The sequence below is a fragment of the Anomaloglossus baeobatrachus genome, chromosome 2 (genome assembly GCF_048569485.1).
Source record: "Anomaloglossus baeobatrachus isolate aAnoBae1 chromosome 2, aAnoBae1.hap1, whole genome shotgun sequence".
NCBI lineage: Eukaryota > Metazoa > Chordata > Amphibia > Anura > Aromobatidae > Anomaloglossus > Anomaloglossus baeobatrachus.
The window spans coordinates 232,969,763-232,992,624 of NC_134354.1; the positions used below are offsets into that span (position 1 = coordinate 232,969,763).

The window sequence follows — 22,862 nt, forward strand, 5'->3', positions numbered from 1 at the left end:
CTATCCCATCATCAATATGTCAATACTGAACAACCTGTATAAGGATTGCACTTAAGCCTACTTTACATGTTACGATTTCCCATACGATATCGTATGTGATCGTAACCGCCCCCATCGTATGTGTGGCACGTTCAATTTTGTTGAATGTGCCGCACAAACGATTAACCCCGTCACACGTACTTACCCGTCCATACGACCTTGATGTGGGCGGCGAACGTCCACTTCCTGGAGTGGGAGGGACGTTCGGCGTCACATCGACGTCACGCGGCAGCCGGCCAATAGAAGCGGAGGGGCGGAGATGAGCGGGACGTAAACATCCCGCCCACCTGCTTCCTTCCGCATTGCTGGCCGGGAGCCACAGGATGCAGGTAAGATCTGTTCATCGTTCCCGGGGTGTCACACACTGCAATGTGTGCTACCCCGGGTACAATGAACAACCTCACGTTCAATTTATGATGAATGTACGATGTGCATGCGATGAACGTTTTACCGTTCAATCGCAATCGCACGTAGCTGTTACACACTACAATGTACCTTACGATGCCGGATGTGCGTCACGACGTGACCCCGCCGACACATTGTAAGATATATTGTAGTGTGTAAAGCGGGCTTTAAACTATATTATATTCCAATTTTTTTAAAGTTACGTAAGTATTTTTGGGGACAAAGTAAGCACATCCTTTTCAAATTATATCTTTTTATTGGGAAAACATTTATTTTGTGTTTATTTAGCCATTATGTAACCAATTTGGATGTATATATTATACTGTTTTTAGATATTTTATATTATTATTAGTAATCGTTATAGTTCTTTTTACAATAGATTATAGTTTGCAAAGGAATGTAATTAAGTGGAACCTTCTCTGTCAAAAAACATTTTTAACCTGCATACAGTATATGGGGTTTTATCAGGTAAATAGTATTCTAAAGCTGTGCAGCTGCTACACTATGGGTCCGGCTGCTGGGAGAAATGGAAATGTATTCTTCCCAGCAGCATCCAGACTTCAGTCATAGAGGCAGGGCCGCTGCAGCTTCAGTCTTTATCCCAAAACAGATTGGGTAAAGTCCATAGCAAAGGGCGTGCAGCCCACTCATCCCTACAAAGTCCCTCAAATCAGCAGAGGGGTGCGCAACATGTGCAAAAAAAACTTGAGGGTAAAACAAACTGCTTCGGCCATCTGAGGGCAACACAGGGGAGTCCTGGATAAAATTAGATCTTAGACCCCTGGCCTTTCAAGTACTTCAGTCTCTACACTGTTGCTCCCTACACAAGACCCCGAAACTTATGGTGTATTAGGCCTAGGAGTTGGTGTGCCGCCCCCGCGTCAGCAGCCAGGCTGCTCGGATCCGGACCCGGGGGTCGGGGTCGTGCGGCCACTCGGATAAAAGGGGGAGTATTTACATGGGACGGTATGGTTAACGTTTGTGGCGCCACCCGTGGTGCGTGGTAAGATGGAGTACCACTGCTGTGATTGGGAGTATCCGGTGGCAATGGTGTGGGCAGCTAGGTGTTTTAACCCCTCCACAGGTGGGGGATGCCCCGGGACTCGGTGAAGGTGATGGGGAGGTGCCGTTGGGATGGAAGGGTCACTTGTGTACTCACTCAGTCTTATAATGTTGACACCGACAACAATGGTAAACCAAAGTTCTGGACATCGCCCGCCTGCATCCCGTGCCCGTTGGTGTTGCCTGTTAGTCTGTGACCTTTGCTTTGGCACTTAGTTTTCTGGTTGGTCTCTCTAGTGTAAAACTAATCGGGTCCCGCTCACTAATAAGGCTAACTGGGTGAGCTTGCTCTCAGGGTTCACGCTTGTGATTTTCTGGACCATGTAGTGGGAAAGTCCTATCCCCCTCGTTGCGCTAGCATCCCGATTTTGGCTCCATCCTTGTTGGGTAAATTGTCATGATGCCTGAAGCTTCTTCCTGACCTAGGGTCCACGTACCCCGTCATGCCCTGGCCCCTGCCTGCCCAGTGATGGCACAAGGCCGCCGGCTGTCCTCCTCGACAGTCTGTGCCCCTTTGCACAATCCCCTGCGACCGGGGTCCAGCTCCTACCAGGCCCAGACCAACATCTGCCCTCTAGTAGTCTCAAGGAGCCCAGCTCCTGACCTCTCCTCTCGAGAGTTGCCGCTTCACTAACTTGTGACCTCTCTTCTTGAGAGTCACTGCTCAACTGACTGTCTCCTGATACTCCTGACCTCCCCTTCAACCAACCCTCCAAGTGGGTGACCCTATTCCACTCAGGTCGGCCACTGGTGTGTCTGGTGGGTGTGGTGCAGAGTGTTCCTAGGATTTTGATTAGCTCATTCTTGGCAAGACCAAAGGTCAGGGACCCGTAACCAAGGAGGAGGTGGATAATGTACAGAAGGGCAGATTGCACAATACCCTGTGATGACCTGATAGACCAGAGCGTCACATTGGCATTTCCTGTGGGACCAGCACTGCCACGTACTGTCTTTCAGCCTCCAGTTCTGTCTACACTCTGGTCATGTCTATCACAAACCATCCTGGGGACTGTCCTTCTTTATGAACTGGACCCTCTTGCAGAGCTGTCGACTGGGACAGCAGCAGAGGGATCTGGCTTTGAGATACACCCTGTCCAAAGTACGTTCCTCCAGCATCAAGTCAAAGCCACGTCTGCGATCATAGTAGACTACCATTTCCAGCAGCCGGCTCCCGATCGCTCCCCTCTTTTAAAGGGATATAGGTTTATCTCTTTATATTTCCTTGTACAGGTATTATATTGATAATAATGAATATTATTTGATGGAAAGGAAAAAAGATTCAGCTCACCTGCCAGCCAAACTGCTCAAATCCTTAGGGTGCAAGGGTCCGCTGGTAGGTCCACGCCAGCATGGGATAAGCAATAGCAAAATGGAAGGGAAGGATCCAGCACAAATTCCTTATTGATAAAAAAGTTTTTCTTATGCTTTATTGAAGTATTAAAAGCAAAAACAAAAAGGAGACCGAAGATTGGAAACATACATTAAAGCATGGGTGCTCTTAACGTGTTTCGGACTTTAAATAAAAACAAACTAAGTCCTTAGTCATAAGTGACCCATACTGTGCAGAGTACAGCTCTTATAGACTGACTAACAACATCTAAGTTAGTTCCACCCCTAACTTAGATCTTGTTAGTCAGTCTATAAGAGCTGTACTCTGCACAGTATGGGTCACTTATGACTAAGGACTTAGTTTGTTTTTATTTAAAGTCTGAAACGCGTTAAGAGCACCCGTGCTTTAATGTATGTTTCCAATCTTCGGTCTCCTTTTTGTTTTTGCATTTAATACTTCAATAAAGAATAAGAAAAACTTTTTATCAATAAGGAATTTGTGCTGGATCCTTCCCTTCCATTATGCTGTTGAATATTATTTGAGCATGCTCTAGGTGTCCTGTACATACAGTATGTTATCTGTGATAATTTATACTGATTCAGCTACATGATCTGTGCCACTCTGAGTATCCCCTTTTGTACTCTGGCTATTTTTGACAGATTGTTCCCTGTGTGCATATTATGCTTTGTATTAGGGAGACATTTAGGATGTCCGGACTGTCTTTTTTTGTGTTATGTTTTAAAAGATTTTTAAACTTTTTACTTAATAAAATTTTTTTTTTAATATATGTGGACATGTTTTTGATATATTGAGAATTGATGTGATACCAGTGCCCGTTTAGACACAAAAATTCCCCCTGTGTTTTTCTCTATATGCCCATTGTGTGGTGCATGGAACTGTTCATTATCCTTCTACTATTATATTGTAGTAGTGCAGACCCATTTTCTTTGTTTTTTCTAAGACTGCCACTTCCCGGGTCAGACGCTGTGCGAACTCTTTACTGTGGCTGTCCAGCTGGGCTCGTACCCACTACTTTTTTTCTTATCTTGGATCCCAACCTCAATCGATTCTTTCTGAGATTCTTTCTTACAGAGTAGTGAGGGACTCCCCCTCAGGGGCAGGTATTCTCAGGGGGTCGGGGCTTCTGGTGGAGTTCTTGGAAAACCTAACCAACTGGGCCTGTAGAACCTTCAAACGTTAGGTGACCTTCTCCACCAGGCTACCCAACCTTAGCTCTTCAGACATGAGGGTCATCAGCCTTCGCCATCGTCCTGATCCTACTCTGGCTGGCTTGCCATACCACAGGTCTTCATTCACCATCAGAGGTTTTTGCGCCATTGTATGACTCTTTTTTCTCTCAGATTTCCATTCACAAAATAGCACAGTTCAAATCACTCTTCAGTGTCCTGCATTACAGCTCTGCCTTTCATTGGGTGAAGTCTCACTATCCCATTGATTACAGGTCTCTGCTCATTCCCTGTTGTCACTCTACAAAGCGTGGACCTTCGCTCTCCACTTTACCCTGTGGGGAAGGGGACCTCTCACTCTGAGCTAACTCTTCCATATGCGGCTTTCCTCCCTCCGGCAAGTGTAACCTATTGAAAGCTGGCCATATTTTTGTGACCTTCCACTTCTCCGATGTTCATGAGGGGCGGGACCTCCTTTTCGCTCTGTAACACTGTCCGCCATCTTACAGTTTGTGCACAGGGCCATCTTGGACCGTTTAACAGTCGCCATCTTCCAGATATTCATAAGGCAAGGCTCGATCTTATCTACTATGCCAACTGTAGCATGGGACAGGGCAGTAGTCATGGGTCAGGTGCTCTTCTCTAATGCCCCGATATGCTAAATAAAAGATGGGGTTTTGTCTGGATGTATGGACTAAAGTCGTGGAAGTGGTACGCTCGTGCAGACAGCATGCTGCCATTGGCTTTGGCTGTCCAGAACCAGATGTTAACTCATTCAAGAAAAGAGACCACCAGTTCTTTAAAAACAAAATAGTAGCTTTACTTAAAGGGGTGTTCCCATCTCCAATATTTTATCTCAATATGTAGCAGGTGTAATAGGAAGAATATTAGCAAATACCTCCGTTTAGAAATGTAGTCTAGTTTTCCTGATAAGCTATTTTACTTACCGCATGTGCAGGTATGGCAGTAGCTTAGGTATCCATGGTTACGACCATGAGTACTAACTAACTATCCCTATATGTGTGGCCGTAACCTTGGAAACCTAAGCTACTGTAATGTCCTGCACATAAGGTAAGTGACATAGCTTTTCAGAAGAACTATACTACATTTCTAATTGGAGGTATTTGCTAATATTCTTATTATTACACCTACTACATATTGGGATAGGATCTTGGAGATAGAAATATCCTTTTAACAGTCCTTTCCTGACAGCTATGTACACAAGATAACAGGCACACAACTTTTCCATTGTCACAGAAAAACTTCAAATACACTTTCTTTACTTCCAGCTAAGTTGTTCCTGTACCTTCTAGTCTAGTTCTTTTCACCACTACCCAGCCTAGCACCACTAAACAGTTTGTGAAAGTAATTATGTCTTCCCACGGCTCCACGTCTGATTCTCCTCATAAAGAAGAGAGTTTCCCAATATGGCTGGATTCAAGCTTCAAGCCCTCTGATGCCTAGGGAACTCCCAACCAGGACATTCTTTCATCGTAAGACCTAGTCCATCTTGACCCATTACTTTTAGAAGCCATAAGCTACTTGGTGCATTTCTGTTAGACCACCCTTCTCCAAACCCTAACAAATAGGTCACTCTGCTCTATGGTCAGTCCTTGGACCTATTGCTGTCCTTCACGCTGGGATTCTACCACTCTCCTTGTGTCTCTGTCCTTAAGGATCACGCTGTCTTTGTCTTGGTCTCCTTGCTCCTTTTTCACCATAGGTCACCCACTGCATGCGGTCTTGATGATCATTCAGACAGGAGTTTATCTATCACTTACTGGGCCTTATCTGACCTTCCCACAGAAAATTGTCACATTCCCTGCATCCTAGCCACTCTCCTAATGGCTAGTCCCAATTATTAACTACTTCTGACCGTGCTGTCATACTAAAACATAACGCACTACTACACATTATGGAATTCCCATGACATATTTCTTCCACAATGACGCAAGACATAACTAATATTACAACAAAATGGGGGAAATGGGGGGAAAATGTGACCACCAGTCTAGCTCCTTACAAACATTGCAGAATAGCTGCTAACTAGTACTACACTTTATCTCCCATGCACTTGAATAGGAAATAACCTGCAATACTCTGCATCTTTTACTGTATTTCACAGAGAAATAATGTTAGGGATGTGCAATAGCAAAAAATATATTTATTTTAGTACATTACATAATTATATAAAGAAACCATTCTAATTATTTTCTACAAATATCCTATTTATGGGTTAGAATATTTTCTTTAACATTGGGTTTAACATTGGCTTTGTTGATATTTGTAGTGACAACTATCATGGACAATGGAAAATGGATCCAAATGATCTTGCCTCAGTGAAGAGACCTATCAATATTGTCACCTACCTGTGATTTTCCTCCAGCCCCATCCACTGCTAAAGTTACAGAAAGTGCACAGCAAATTACATGAATGAAGAAAAATGATCCAAAGAAATTGCTACAACCGAGGGCCAGCATTTCCTGTAAAAAAATAACATTGGTTATATTGGATACACTAATATAATGCATATAATGAGAAGTAAAGAGAAGGCATTTAGAAAATAAAAATGGAAATCACTTTTATAACTGGATCTATTTTTACATTTTTTTCCTAGAAACAGTGCCATTCTTGTCCATGGTCTTGGCTTGGTATTATAGCTCCGCCCAGCACAAACTCTTGAAAGTAGGAACAAACTTTATAATTTACCTGTGGACATCTTATCTGGTATAAAGCTGTATAAGATATGTCTTATACCAAAAGTTTAGAACTTGGTTAGTTTAATCCTTTTGCCCACAAAGGTTGAGCAATTTTCTCATAACATGTCCTTACAGGAGGCAATTTTGGCATAGGAAATCTAAATTCACTTGATAAAACAAACTACTGTATTCATGAAAGTCATACCTGGTTTGGGTCAACATCATAGCCATGTTTTCCGCCTAAAGTCCTGCCCATGGCAAGGTTAATCACATAGCCAACAATAGCAAGGGAGAATGCTGTGCCAATCATATCCCCCCATTGACTTACAGTAGGTAAGGTAGGGGAAGGAAAGCTGAAAATAAATAGACAGAAAATGACTGCTTTAGTAGTGTATATGTAAAGTAATATATGTTATGTATATGAAGGTGATCAAAATATTAAACATTGAGAAAAAGGATATAGCCGTTCTTTTAGACTACGCTATTATGAAAGAGTAGTAGTTCCCAGTGTAGTAATACTTCAAGTAGGATGATGGCAGGATGAGTTAGTCCGAGTTCATAGATAGCAAATATGCATAGTTTTTTTATGGTGAAAAAAAATACAGAAATTTGTCCAAAAAAAAAGAATTGAGTTTTTGTCGCCATTTTCTGAGACTCGTAATGTTCTCATTTTTTGAGTTATGGACTGCATGATGGCTTATTTATTGCGTTATAAGTTGATGTTTTTAATTATACCATGTTATTATTGTACTTTATTGCAATGTTGCGGTGGCCAAAAAAAAAAATTCTGGTGTTTTGATTTTTTTGGATTGGTAGGGGTCCGACACTTAGCAACGACACCGTTCAGTAATTATTTGCTCCAGTGTCACCGAATGAAAACAGATTGAACAGAACTGCTGTTACGTCCCCACCGGAGTCCACTCCAGTGACTTCTACTTCCATCACCAGGCGACGCCGTGTTCTTGCCGTCAATAGTGCTGGTGATGGGAGAGGAGTCGATGCCAGCGGCGCTGGTGGGCACAGGTTCCACTCATCCACTGGGCTGGGTTTCCTTGGGATCTGCAGTACCACTGGCTGACTGTAGGTGGCGTGTGTCATCCAGTTACCATCATTCAGCTATAACCAATGGGAAGACACCACACCCTTCTGATTTCCCCTCCTGTCTGCTGACCACTGCCAGAGATAGTTCTGTATTCCTGCTTCCTGTCCTGCCCTGTTCTGTTTAGTGATTTTGGTGTTCTGACTCCTGCTTGTTTCCTGACTACCATCCTGCCTGCTGTTTATGTACCTCGCTGTCCGATTCAGATTTGACCTCTGCTTTGTTTTCTGATTACGTCCTTGCCTGCCGATTCTGTCCCGGTTTTGCATTTACCGGTTCGACCCAGCTTGACTACTACTCTCATCGGACTGCAGCTTTCCACAGGGAGTGATTACCGGGGCCCTGTGTAATTCCAAATCCCTGTATGGGCTTAAAGGGTTTCAGGGTTCTAGGGGTCCTGCTTGGTGAGTGGCTTCCCTCTAGCCTGTCCATTACAGCCCGTCTGAGTCTATGCATCCAGGCAGGCATTACAACTGCAAAGCGCAGCTAAATTCATTGTGTAATGACTGTCAGATACTGCAGAATAGCTGCCATCAAAACAATAAAATTTGTTCTGCAGCACCCAGCTGAATGGACCTGTGGTTTGCAAACTCTGTTCAAGATATTTATATCTAGAGCAAATAACAGCTGATCGGTGGGTGTCCTGGGTGAACATCCACCAATCAAATATTTATGACCTTTCTGATGCTTATTTCACTGAACAAGTCCCTTAATTTATATGGTAATATAGTAGCATAGTTATAGGTTGAAAAACGACCTAGGCCCATCAAGTTGAACCTTCCTCCAATTATACATTTTTGTCACTAAATCATTTATAACCCACAATGTTGTGTGTACTGAGGAAATCATCCAGCTCTTTTTTAAAAGCTGTTATAATATGCGCCATTACTACCTCTTGCGGTACGGCATTTCGCAACCTGACTGTTCTAACTGTAAAGAACCCTTTTCTATTTAGCTGCTGGAATAGCCTTTTGTTCCACTCACAGTGAGTGCCCCCTGGTCCTTAGTACTGTCTTTGGAAGGAATAAGTCATGTGCCAGTGCTTTTGTGTTGTCCACACATGTTCAGTATTTATACATATAATATATATAAATATAATCGGTAATTCATGTATAGGGAAAGTGAATTCACCAAATTACCTTTAACTACTTACCCTAAAGGTATCTGTCCTACTATATTCATTTGATATCTGTCAGGAAGGTTAAAACTGCCAGAGACGGCTGTAGCAATTATGACCTAGAAGAAAATAAAAAGCCAATGGCTCCTGAGATACTGCGGTAATGGGAAATAAAATGAACACAAAGGGACATAGTTATCGATATTGTAATTCTTCAATTTATGTATACTGTGCCAAATATATCAAAGTGGTTCACGCTGTTTGATAACACTATCATATTTCAGGACTGTCAAGTCATACCAAGTGACTAAGGGGCATAATAAATATAGTTCAAGCCATATAATACAGTTTTTTTTGGCACAAATTATGGGTCATTTAGATTAATAAATATATCCCGATATATTTATATTCATTGGTAGAGATAGAATACATACTATGATGATCTCCATTGGAATAGGAAAGCGAATCTTATGCATGTATTTAAGGTTCAGCTCTTTGACGATGATAAGCAGCACTATGCTGACCAAAGCAAAGACCAAGGATGCCACGTTGGTTTGCGGGAGTTTCTTGCAGATGTCTATGAAGGTCTACAAGGAACAATATGCAAGGGTTTATTTTTATGGATAGGCTAATCTGTCATTTTCAAGCTGAGGTTAAGTAGAAATACTTACATAAATTATAGCCAGGGTACCACTGTATGGCGGCACTGTGATTCCAAATATATATTTAAGCACAGATATGAGAATTTGCAAGCCAGCTGCTGTCATAAAACCACGGATGAAAGATTCAGATAAATATATGGCTACAAAGCCAAACTGCACAAAGCCCAAGGCAATCTTAAATGGAAGACAGAATAAAGGAATCATTATAGACAATTACATATTTAATTAATTGACCAAATAATAACTTAAAATAGTTGTCCATTCTGCAGTTACTCTATGTACGAACTTCCCAGAGTGTGAGCTGTCAGAATTCTCCGGTGCTGGGAGCAGGCAGTTGTGTTACCACAAATATGTAACTTGCATACTTACTGACACATTCTAACTAGAAGTGCACAAGACCGCATACGTCTAGTTGGCCTGTGACTGTATGTATGCCAATCACATGCTTGTGGTCATGTGCCTGCCTGCGCCTAGCACAGGAAAATTCTGAAACGTTGCACACTGCGCACTGTGAGGAATCAGAAGTCTGCAATCACATAGAGTGACTGCAGACTGGCGCACAAAGCCTGGACAACCCTTTTAGTAAACCTTTAAATATACACATCCTATAAATGAAACTTCTTGTCCTATATGTAAGATTATACTGACCTGTATGATTGCTGTCAGACATGCCAATGTTGCGGAAACCTGCAGCCTTGCCAGATTCATCTTCTCTGTGTCTGTTATGGTGGCATTTGTGGTCTCATTCAGTTTCTGATAATCAGACTCTGGAGCAAGCTGCATACACACATTTCCCACTATTATACTAATGACAGCAAACGTTCCTATAATGAATTAAAAGATTTAGTTTATAGGGCATGACATAAAATCATGTCCCAGATACCAGAGGCCAACTAGAATGTCTTACCTGGCACCATCTGTGGAACTCCTCCCAAGAAGAAGTAAGTCACAAGGGGATAGAAGGAAGAGTACAGTCCATTCACAGGTGGGAGGTTAGCAAGAAGGGCAAAAGCCATTCCTGCAATCAAAATGAAAAGGACAAACTCACAAGATCTGTCTAAATGACAATGAGGATAATTAACCATATGTTTCTTGTAAAATAAAGAACCACCTAACCTTGTGGGACCTGAATGGTGCCAGCGCTGATACCTCCAAGCACATCTGGGAGAGCATATTCTTTTAAGTTATATTTGGGTACCCAAGTAAGTATAGGAAAGAAACTAAAGATAAGCGCTTTGAATTTGGCTGGCGTCCAACTGAAAGAAACATAAATAAAGAATAATATAAAAATGTGTTAAAAATTCTTTAAAAGTTGTTGTCTAATACAATGCCTCAAAAAGCATACTAATTATGTTGGTTGTTTGCATAAATCGGTATTAAAGGAGATTCTGGTCAAAGTACAAAACCTTTAGGGGAGTATAACTTTGGAAATCTTAAAGGTATGTATACATATTGTAAGGATTCTGCTCTGTCTGACAGTTTCAGCTGTCATAATGTGCCCTCTGGTATGAAAGTCGCATACAGTTAGGATTCCAAATGTTATGCTCCCCCGCAAACTTTGTACTTTGCCCAGAATATCACTTTAATATGAATAAAGGAATCTCTGTAATAGCATTTACACTGAGGCAATAGTTGCTGAGGATCTGAAAAAACCCAAACTCTACTCTGTCTAGTGAGAAGAAACCATTATAGGAGGCATCGGGAACCTGTAAGTACACTTTTACTACCGTTACATTGACGATATTTTAATCATCTGGACAGAGTCTGAGGAGCAGTTGAAGACCTTCCATGAACACTTTAATCAGTTTCATCCCACCATCAACCTAACACTCAACTACTCCTGCACTGAAATCAACTTCTTGGACACCATCATTAAACTACGGAACAATGAAATAGAGACATCCCTGTACAAGAAGCCAATTGACCGTCCAACATACCTGAAATGGGATAGTTTTCATACAAAACACATAAAAAACTCTCTTGTATACAGCCAGGCTATTAGGTACAATCGGATATGTTCCAACAGTACGGATAAAGACAATCACCTTGAGGGTCTCAGAAAGACCTTTCTGAATCAAGGCTACCACCCAAGAACAATGAAAACCAGATTACAATAGCCACCAGAATATCAAGAAACCATCTCCTACATTATAAAACTAAAGAAGAAAACAACCAGGTCCCTCTTGTAATCACCTACAATCCACATCTGGAGATGTTAAGAGGAGCTACACGGAAACTACATCCATTACTGCACATTATTGTCAAGAATCTGCTGATACTGAGTTGAATCCATGCGACCCTCAACTTTAACAAGATTCCCGGTGCCAGCATTGGCCACACAGCCCCAAAGCATGATGGAACCTCCACCAAATTTTACTGTGGGTAGCAAGTGCTTTTCTTGGAATGCCGTGTTTTTTGGCCTCCATGCATAACGCCTTTTTGTATGACCAAACAACTCAATCTTTGTTTCATCAGTCCACAGGACCTTTTTCCAAAATGTAACTGGCTTGTCCAAATGTGCTTTTGCATACCTCAGGCGACTCTGTTTGTGGCGTACTTGCAGAAACGGCTTCTTTCGCATCACTCTCCCATACAGCTACTCCTTGTGCAACATGTATTGTTGACCGATGCACATTGACACCATCTGCAGCTAGATGAAGTTGCAGGTCTTTGGATGTGGTCTGTGGATTGTCCTTGACTGTTCTCACCATTCTTCTTCTCTGCCTTTCTGATATTTTTCTTGGCCTGCCACTTCTGGACTTAACAAGAACTGTACCTGTGTTCTTCCATTTCCTTACAATGTTCCTCACAGTGGAAACTGACAGTTTAAATCTCTGAGAAAACGTTTTGTATCCTTCCCCTGAACAACTATGTTGAATAATCTTTGTTTTCAGATCATTTGAGAGTTGTTTTGAGGAGCCCATGATGCCACTCCTCATAGGAGATTCAAATAGGAGAACAACTTGCAAGTGGCCACCTTAAATACCTTTTCTCATGATTGGATACACCTGCCTATGAAGTTCAAAACTCAATGAGGTTACAAAACCAATTTAGTGCTTTAGTAAGTCAGTAAAAAGTAGTTACCTTTGTTATGGTTATTTATCGCTGTGGATTATAAATTGTACACACTATTTATGAGACAGTTTTACACTCTGGTCTTAATTATTGTTATTTCGGTGGGGTGACTCCTACCGAATGTACATTTGTGCTGTGGATTACTAACTTTTACATCATATATGGGACAGCTTTCTCTTTTGTCTCAACGAGTGTTATTTCGGTGGAGTTGTTACTACCGGATATACAGTGTCCTTAAACTGGGTAATGACAGGAGCCTAATATTAGCTCCAATCTTTGGTTGGTTTTACAACCGTTTATGTTGTGTGGTATATAAAAATTTTAACTTGGATATTAAAAGTTACATTTTAATTGTGACCACACTTGTTTAGTACCTTTGCTTTGCTGGTTATTGACTATTTGGTAAGCAGCGACACATCCTTACTTGATTTATATTCATTGGAATGGCAGGCTTTCTCACAACTGGCCTCGACACGGGTAACTGGGCACAAGAGGCCAAGGATATTTTTTCGGAGAAAGATTTGTCGCAACCCAAATACACTCCTACCTACACTGCTGCCTTCAAAGAGCTCACTAGAGTTTATAAAAATCAAATCACGTCCTGGTGGGAGGTTCAAAGTCTTGAAAATTATATAAAATCTGACATTGTTCCTCGCCATCTTAGAATCTCCCTTCTTCCAGGCCTCAGATATAAGAACTCTACCCTGTTGGATAAATAGGAGAGAGAGGCCACCAATAGCTCCGTACAGTTTATGAAGTTACTGTTGGAGGAAGAGAGATCCACACTATCTGTTCTTTCAACTCAATTGAAAGAGCAGATTGAAATCACAAAAAAGTTTTCCAGTGAACCGGATTTTGCCTCTAAGGAAGCATCTTTGCAGGGTCAATTAGAGAGGTTTCAGTATCACTTGAAGGAACGCAAGCATAGATATTTCGTCCGAGATTTGCAGGAATTCAAAGATAGGAGGGCGTATCTTTTTTCCACCTCCAGGAATACTCCTGCTGGCCTTGAGACAGATTTTTCTTCGACTGATACTGAGGCCTCGGACAGTGAAAAATGGAATAAGAACTCTAGGGGAAGGCAGCGTGGTAGAGGAGGGAGAGGAAGGGGTAGGGGGTTCCACAACGACAACTCAGGAGTGCGTTTTTTAGACCAGGGATATTACCTGAGGAGTCAATCGCGCCCATCCAATCAGACAGACAACCACAGGTCCTGAATTTATCTTCACGTGCTTTGACTACTGAGGAGATGTGCGTGCTGAGCAAAGGCCTTTCCTTTGTTCCCACTTCAGACTTCCAATTATTTGATGGTATTAAAGATCTGCATTTATTTGCTAGGAAGCTGAAGTGGCATAAACATTTTGTTAAGGAAGAAAAGCGCACTAGTAAAGAACTGGGGGTACCTGAGGCCCTTTTGGGAGACATACGCTTGCTTTATCATTTGTCAGACGTAGACCCAAACCTTTGTGGCGAAGGTCCGTTTACTTCTCTTAAGAACAAAAGCAGCCGTATGCCTCCTAATCTGTTTGATCAGTCCACGATAGATGTTTTGTTGAGCAAGTTTCAATGGATTTTGAGAATTTGGCCCGCCAGAAAAAACGCAAAATGTTTAATTTGACTAGATTAGAAGTGATGGCCTTGCAGACCCTGGAACGAGACCGCTCGATCATTATAAAAAGTTCTGACAAAGGGGGCAATATAGTGGTATAGGATGTGGAGGATTATAGGAATATGTGTTTGACTATTCTTGAAAACAACAGTAATTATAAGAAATTCAGAAACAATCCTCTCAATGAATTCAAAGCAGAACTTAAAATACTTCTATCAGAAGGTTTGGAAGCCAAACTCATAGACAAAAATGAATATGATTTCCTCTTCCCTCCGCATCCTACTTTGGCCACTTTTTATTGTCTCCCTAAGGTTCACAAAGGCCTCGCACCCCTTAAAGGTAGACCAATTGTGTCTGGGGTGGGAGGCCTTTGTCAGAACATTGGCACTTATCTTGATCATATCCTCAAACCTTTTGTGAGTGCTCTGAATTCATTCACTTTGGACTCTACTGATTTTTTGAGGAAGATTGACGATGTAGTGCTGGATGACGATACCATCCTGTGCTCTGTTGATGTAGAGGCCTTGTACTCCTCGATCGTGCACGAGGATGGATTGAGAGCGGTGGAATATTTTTTGAAGGGGCGTGGCTGTCACTTCGCTAGACACAATGCGTGGTTAATTAGACTGCTCTCTTTCTGTCTCATGAAATTTTTTTTTCTTTTTGACGGGTTCTTCTTCCACCAACTCAGGGGCACGGCCATGGGTTGTCCAGGTGCACCATCTTATGCCAACTTGCTCCTGGGTTGGTGGGAAGAGAACCTTATTTTTGGGGAGGAGTCCCCTTATGATTTGGATAGGATTGTGCTGTGGACCCGCTACATAGACAACGTGTTCGTGCTATGGCGGGATACCAAGGAGACGTTTTTACAATTTGTCTCCGAGATCAATCACAATCCTCTTGGGCTGGGCTTTACAGCCCAATGTGATGAGAGAGAGCTCTCTTTTTTGGACATTCTGGTGACAAAAAATGTTGATGGAACCCTAACGACCAACACATTTCGCAAACCCACTTCCTCCAATGCACTCCTACGTTGGGAGAGTAATCACCCTCTACCTCTTAGGGCAGGCATCCCCAAGGGACAGTATCTGCGAGCACGACGGAACTGTTCTACCCCCTTGAACTTCTCACGACAAGCGGAAGATCTACGCAATCGGTTTAGAGAAAAGGGATATCCGGATCACGTCCTTTCGAAAGCCTTCCAAACGGCACAATCCAGGGAAAGATCTAGCTTATTAGTCCCCTCGCACAAAAAGAATGAGACAATGGAGGGCAAATTTCGTTTTATCTCTACCTTCACCAATGGGTCCACGGAAATACGCAAGATTTTGGAACGGCATTGGCCAATCCTGAGAATGGACGTGGACATTGGTGATGTAGTAGGAAGCCATCCAAAGTGCACTTATAGGAGGGGCCGCTCTATCGGTGATAGGGTAGTCCACAGCCACTTCATTCGCCCGAAAGAGAACACCTGGCTACGGACTGAGCTTAGAGGGTGTTTTAGATGTAAGGGGTGCGTAGCATGCCCGCACATTGAGACCGGAAGGACCTTCTCTAGCTCGGTTACGGGTCATTTTTTTGACATCAGAAATTTCATAAACTGTTGCTCGAAGGGCGTTATCTACAAAGCAAGATGTGGCTGGGGACTTGAATATGTAGGTAAGACGAGGAGGGAGTTCAGGAGACGTGTGGGGGAACACCTCAGAGATATAGCCAACAAGAGGGATACTCCCCTGGCGAAACATATGGAAATAATGCATAATGGTGACATCTCAGGTTTGACTTTCATGGGGATCGATCTCATTAATTATCCGACTCGAGGTGGGGATTGGGATCGGTTGATCCTCTAACGGGAGTGTAAATGGATTTACACATTGAAGACCCAGACACCGCTGGGCCTCAATGAGACACTTAGTTTTGGGTGCTTCCAGTAGAACCTAGGGCCCTGTTAGGGACTCTTAGGGACAGCCACCGTGGAGCGGGGGCACCCGGTCCTTTAAGGTGTTGTTACACTCCGTTGGTAGGTAGGGGATTGATAGGGCTGAGTAGGGACTACTACAGGGGGCCCTTGTAAGAACATTTCATTTTTTTAATGAAATTCTCCCCTTCCCCCCCCTCAATAAACCCTTGTATGGGTATTTTATTTGCCACTTGCCTCATGTCCGTGTCGTCTGTACCTTTTGTGGGTGCCTGCCTTAATCCAATTTGTGTGTACTTTTGCTATTTAGGACAACTCTAGTATTTTGTATTTTCAATTCCTTCCTACATTACAAATTGAAATCCAACCCCCCCTTCACCCTCCCCCCCCCCGCCAACAAGTTCATGTTTACATGCCATGCCTCTTTTTAAACATCTTCTAAACACCCTCTCATTATAGTGATTCTTATATGGCAAGTATTTAGGGGCGTTTTTTCAGCCCAGATAATGTTTAGGTGGGCGTAATTTATATCCATGGCTCCGGTTCTATTATAACTATGGGCGTTCTATTTACATTGCGATAGCGGTCCTTGTGACCGGTCATGTGATGCGGAAATGGGCGGTGCCTTAATGACGTCCTGACTCAGGGCGCTGCATCACATGCCCGGATGTGCGCCGGGTAATTCCGCGCAGTTCCGGTCACATGGCACTATGGGTAATGACAAGATGGGTGGCGCCGGCATGACGTCACATGAACGGATCACATGACCGCCATATGCGGGGACGTCACCTAGTGACGGCTCTCCGTTTATGGCGCCGATTGGTCTCTAAGGGCCGGGCCTGAGTGACGTCCACCACTTATTGTGGTTAGACGCTCTGGTGGGTGGCACACCTTTCTGATCACTTGCCTATGGCTGATCAGTTCTGGTAGGGGGGTGTTACCCTTCCAGTTTGGGGGCGTTTATTATGATAAGTGGGGCGTTCCGCCCACAGGATATTTAAGGGCGGCAAGTTTGAAAGCCCAGTGCTTTATGCCAGCCCGGACACATGCTGGATGTCCGTCTTCTAAATGAAGGTAGGAAGGAGATCTTTTTTGAGAATGCTTTTGTGAACTCTTTAGTAGATCCTTGCATTGTTTAATCTGATTATAATGTTTATCTTTGCAGCTGTAATTTCTTGACCACAGTCCCCTGAGGATTAAGCTAAATTAAGAAACGTGTCGGGAGGTCTAAGAAAGTATCAGGTCAGATTGTTGCCAGTTAAGGGGTATTGTGAAGCTGATTGCCCCCCCCCTGTTACTGGGCAACTATTTTTGCTTCATTCTTTACAGTGAGACCTTTGTTATGGTTATTTATCGCTGTGGATTATAAATTGTACACACTATTTATGAGACAGTTTTACACTCTGGTCTTAATTATTGTTATTTCGGTGGGGTGACTCCTACCGAATGTACATTTGTGCTGTGGATTACTAACTTTTACATCATATATGGGACAGCTTTCTCTTTTGTCTCAACGAGTGTTATTTCGGTGGAGTTGTTACTACCGGATATACAGTGTCCTTAAACTGGGTAATGACAGGAGCCTAATATTAGCTCCAATCTTTGGTTGGTTTTACAACCGTTTATGTTGTGTGGTATATAAAAATTTTAACTTGGATATTAAAAGTTACATTTTAATTGTGACCACAATTGTTTAGTACCTTTGCTTTGCTGGTTATTGACTATTTGGTAAGCAACGACACATCCTTACTTCACTTAGATGTTTCCTTATTTTTGAAAGAAAAGCACATTTTTTTTCAATGAAGCTAACATTAACTTACCCAGAAATACACTCTATACATTGTTAATGTGGTAAATGCTAGCTTCAAACGTCTGTTTTTTAATGCAATATCTACATAGGTGTATAGAGGCCAATTTCCAACAACCATTTGTTTTAATGGTACATTGTGTTTGCTAACTGTGTTAGAAGGCTAATGGATGTTTAGAAACCCCTTGTGCAAGTATGTTAGCACAGCTTAAAACAGTTTTGCTGATTAGAGAAGCTATAAAACTGACCTTCCTTTGAGTTAGTTGAGAATCTGGAGCATAACATTTGTTGGTTCCATTAAACTCTCAAAAATGCCAGAAGAAGAGAACTTACATGTGAAACTCGACAGTCTATTCTTGTTCTTAAAAATGAAGGATATTCCATGCGAGAAATTGCCAAGAAACTGAAGGTTTCCTACAACGGTGTGTACTACTCCCTTCAGATAAGAGCACAAACAGGCTCTAACCAGAGTAGAAAGAGAAGTGGGAGGCCCCACTGCACAACTGAGCAACAAGACAAGTACATTAGAGTCTCTAGTTTGAGAAATCGACGCCTCACAGGTCCTCAACTGCAGCTTCATTAAATAGTACCCACCAAATGCCAGTGTCAATGTCTACAGTGAAGAAGTGACTCTGGGATGCTGGCCTTCAGGGCAGAGTGGCAAAAAAAAAGCCATATCTGAGACTGGCTAATAAAAAGGAAAAAGATTAATATAGGCAAAAGAACACAGACATTGGACAGAGGAAGATTGGAAAAAAGTCCCGACCAAGTATTGAGTGCATTTACTGTACATACTTTTCATATAAAACCGGAGGAAAAAGAGAGATAAGGCAACAACCATGTATAGAAAATCTCATTTTATTCATTAAAATACATATGAATTAATACAAAATTGCATAGATGGAAAAAGGTCAAAACTTGCAGTGGGGAAAGAGGGAGGAGGGTGTGTGGGGACAACCCCTGCCACACAGGACCAACCAATAGTAGTTGCTATTATGCAAAAACTGCGATGCCATTAATCACATGGAAGTATCGTGTGGTAATTTGTGGCAAGAAGAGCAGCCCAGAGGGAATATAGTAATTGCCAATAGTTGTCCAGGAGGAACGTGTGCCTGTATAGAGTCCCCCCCACCCCCCCAGGGACACACCGCAGTCCCAATATGAAATGGCTCAATCTCCGCACGGAGCCACAGACAAGGACAACCAAAGCTGGGATATATCAGCATCAGTATGCATATAAGTTCAAGCCTGGTGCACCGTGCAACTAACAGAGACATAGTGTGATTCAAACAGAAAGTTCCTGTAGTGGAACTGCGGCAGTGTAACCTGGGGAAGGCTATAGAACCATACACATATGTATGTGCAGTAATGATGCACAGGCTGGCAAAAGTAAATAGAAGTTCCCACTGGGACTGGTAAAGCCACAATAAAATGTTCGGTCTGACACCGCACAGAGCTGCAGGGAGCTGTAAGGGAAGTATAAGGGAGCAGTGTGTAAAGCAATAATATGCTGTCACTGTGCAGCAGCCTGGAGCGGTGCGCGGTCAGACGGAAACTACATGCGGTGGAGCAAAGCAGATAAAGGTACCTGATGGTTGCTTCTGAGGGCAGGGAAACAGCCTCCTGACAGCTGTTTCGCAGCATTGCTTTTTCAGAAGGCGCCAACATTTCTGAGTGTAAAATCATTTTTTTAGTTATATAATCTAATTTTCTGAGATAATGACTTTTGGGTTTTCATTGGCTGTAAGCCATAGTCATCAGCATTAACAGAAATAAAAACTTGAAATAGATCACTCTGTGTTTAATGACTCTATATAATATGTGTTTCCCTTTTTGTATTGAATTACTGAAATAAATTAACTGTTTGATGATATTCTAATTTATTGAGATGTAACTGTATATACCACCAAGAGTCCATACATTCTAGGTTCCCCCCACCACACACATACACAGATACAGACAGACACACACAGATGTATACAGAACACATTACACACACACATATATGTCTTTACACACATATATATATATACCACGAAGAGTCCATACATTCTAGGCTCTGCCACACACATAGAGGCACACACACACACACACACACACACACAAACTCTAGGCTGACACACACACACACACATAAACTCTAGGCTGACACACACACACATAAACTCTAGGCTGACACACACACACACACGCACACACACACACACACACACACACACACACACAGACAGACACACACACATATCCAATCACATCATTGCGCTGTCTGTATTATATAGGACGGCTCCTGCAGGGAGAGAATCTCTTTGTAACCTCTTATACTTTGATCAAGACATGGAGATTCTGAACAGAAAACTCCTTATACTAATTAAGAATTACCTAAACGTGTTTCATAAAATAGGGTTTACAAACTGCAGAGTCAGTAAGAACATTTTCATAAGATCATCTTCTTAAATATAATTTTTAACAAAGAGCTCCTACATACTTCATAATAAAGGTTTTTTTTTATACAAAACAAGTTACATTTGAACTATAAGCACCGTCCTGGTGTTCCATAATCTCTATGACAGCAGTTCCTGTCTTATGTTGTTATGGGGTCACTAGGGTGGTCACTAGTGGAAATTTTGAACTTGATGCCTTATTGCTCTGCCTGACTGATAACTGTCTACAAATCTAGGAATTAAGGAGGTACCCTATCCCTAATTACATTTTATATAATTGATTATTTATTAAATTTGTTAGTAAACCCATTATGACCATCCGAAAAATGACGCCTGCATGGAGTGCTAAGGTTGCTATTTAATTGCTATTACAAGGGTTTTAACCCTTTCATCTACGGGCAATTTTTCCTTTTTGTTCTTTTCTCCCTTTCTTCCAAGAGCCATAACTTTTTTATTTTCCATCCACATAGCCATAGGGCTTGTTTTTTGAGGGACAAGATATACATTTGAATGGAACCATTCATTCTACCACTCAGTGTACTGGAAAACAGGAAAACAATTCCAACTTCGTTTTTTGAGATTTTTTAATTTACCATCTTGATTTTATGGTAAAACAGACTTCACAATATGATTATCAAGGTGAGTATGCGTACGCAGATATTAAACATTTATAGTTTTTTGTTTACTTAAGTGGTAAAAAAAAATTTGGAAATTTGTAAAAAAAAATAAAATAAATAAAAATAAATAAATAAATATTGCTTTAGTCTCTATTTTCCGAGACCTGTCATATTTTCATTTTTCGGGATATGGACTATTGGGGGTTATTTTTTGCGCATTGAGTCAACAATTTACTGACACTAAATCGGGGCAGATATGATGTTTTGATTGCCTCTTATTGCATTTTAATTCAATGTGGCAACGGCCTAAAAAAAGTAATTCTGGTGTTTTGAATTTCTTCTCTTTATGCCGTGTACCAATCAGAAAAATTAACTTTATATTTTAATAGATCAGACTTTTATGAATGCAGCAATACCAAATATGAGTATTTTTTTATTGTTTTAATACTATTATCAATGTAGTTCCTGCTGTAGACAAGTGAGTGGGGGCCCTGGGCAATTGAAAACACGGGCGCTGATGTTTAGAGATGTGCTCAGTATTTAAGAATTAATCTATAATAATGCAGATTATTTGTCTGTAAAGAGAACAGATACAAGGATAAATAATTTCCAAAGTTTTATTGGGATGGTAGTAGTTGTGTTCATGCTACATTTGCTACACTAAGCGAAGGTACTGTATACATTTTTTAATATTTATATTAATCAATATACTACTATTACCAAAGGAAATAACTAAAGGTTTTGATATGCTGTTAGTCCAAGTATGCTCTGTCAGTCAGTAGGAAAGGGAATCTGTCATCGAGTTCTTGCTATGTAATCTGAAAACAGCATGTTTTAAGTGTTAAAAGACAGAATTCAGTGATGCATCCTTTATCAGACTGTGTGCTGTTGTTTACCTAGAATGAAAGTTTTATTGCAAGGTGGTCATCATCACAGCCCTGACTACAGATCACACTCCTGCTTGACCGAACAAACAGCCTCCTCTGATAAGCAGCTCACTGTCAATAAACAAAGTTCAGAAAGCTGTGGTGTGGGAGGGTTCAGCTTTCTAAGTTTTGCTACATGCTACACCTAAGAACTCTGATTGTGTCACAACTACTGTATCCAGTAAACTAAGTGATACATCATTGTAAACAGAGTCTCTTTTTCTAGCATATGCTCCTCTCACATGGGGTAGGAAAAACCTGAGGACAGATTCCCTTTAACTTTTAATTAGAGGGAAGTGTTGACTAACATACATGAAGACAGGACCCTATCTGTCATAGGAAGATGATGTTATGGGGTGCTTCTGTGACGCCCTGACAAAATCAGGTTGTCACAGAAAACTGCATCCATCTTTCAGATGCAGGATTCTCTCCTCCTTGGCCTTCCAACACAACCCCACACAGGTACATACACCAGCCACAAAAGCCTAGTCACCCCCGCAGGACAATAGGGACACACCAGTGGGCGGGACCAGGCAGATGGTGACGCCCACCTAGGGGTTCTGAGGTGTCAAGGGGAGGAAACAAGAGAGTTAAGTCTGGATGGTCGAAGTGAGAGGAGTGAAGTGGTAGTCGGGGGTTGTAGCTCCCGGACTACCGGAATACCTGAGCTGACTAGGTGGCAGACGGCAGAGCAGGGCCACAGGCGATGGAGATCCGGTCACAGGAGACCTTAAGTGGACCGGGGCAGGGTTGTAGCCCGCAGGTGCCAACAGCGGGAATCCAGTCCGGAGGCCATGCACAGTCTGGGTACCAGGACCCTAGGGCAAGGACAGCTGCAAGCACCTTTCCAATTAACCAGAAGGGGGCAA

The 22,862-nt window shown here is 42.1% G+C and overlaps 1 protein-coding gene across 1 annotated transcript in view; it reads right to left on the reverse strand.

Moving 5' to 3' along the window:
• SLC26A9 (solute carrier family 26 member 9) overlaps positions 1-22,862 on the reverse strand; it is a 158,844-nt gene that overhangs the window by 54,272 nt on the left and 81,710 nt on the right. Inside the window, exons 3-10 of the mRNA XM_075333686.1 lie at positions 10,717-10,856; positions 10,508-10,618; positions 10,249-10,424; positions 9,610-9,774; positions 9,373-9,525; positions 8,975-9,057; positions 6,928-7,075; positions 6,393-6,506 (exon numbers count right to left, since the gene is read on the reverse strand). Coding sequence (XP_075189801.1) covers positions 6,393-6,506; positions 6,928-7,075; positions 8,975-9,057; positions 9,373-9,525; positions 9,610-9,774; positions 10,249-10,424; positions 10,508-10,618; positions 10,717-10,856 — 1,090 coding nt within the window. The remainder of the gene's footprint in view (positions 1-6,392; positions 6,507-6,927; positions 7,076-8,974; positions 9,058-9,372; positions 9,526-9,609; positions 9,775-10,248; positions 10,425-10,507; positions 10,619-10,716; positions 10,857-22,862) is intronic.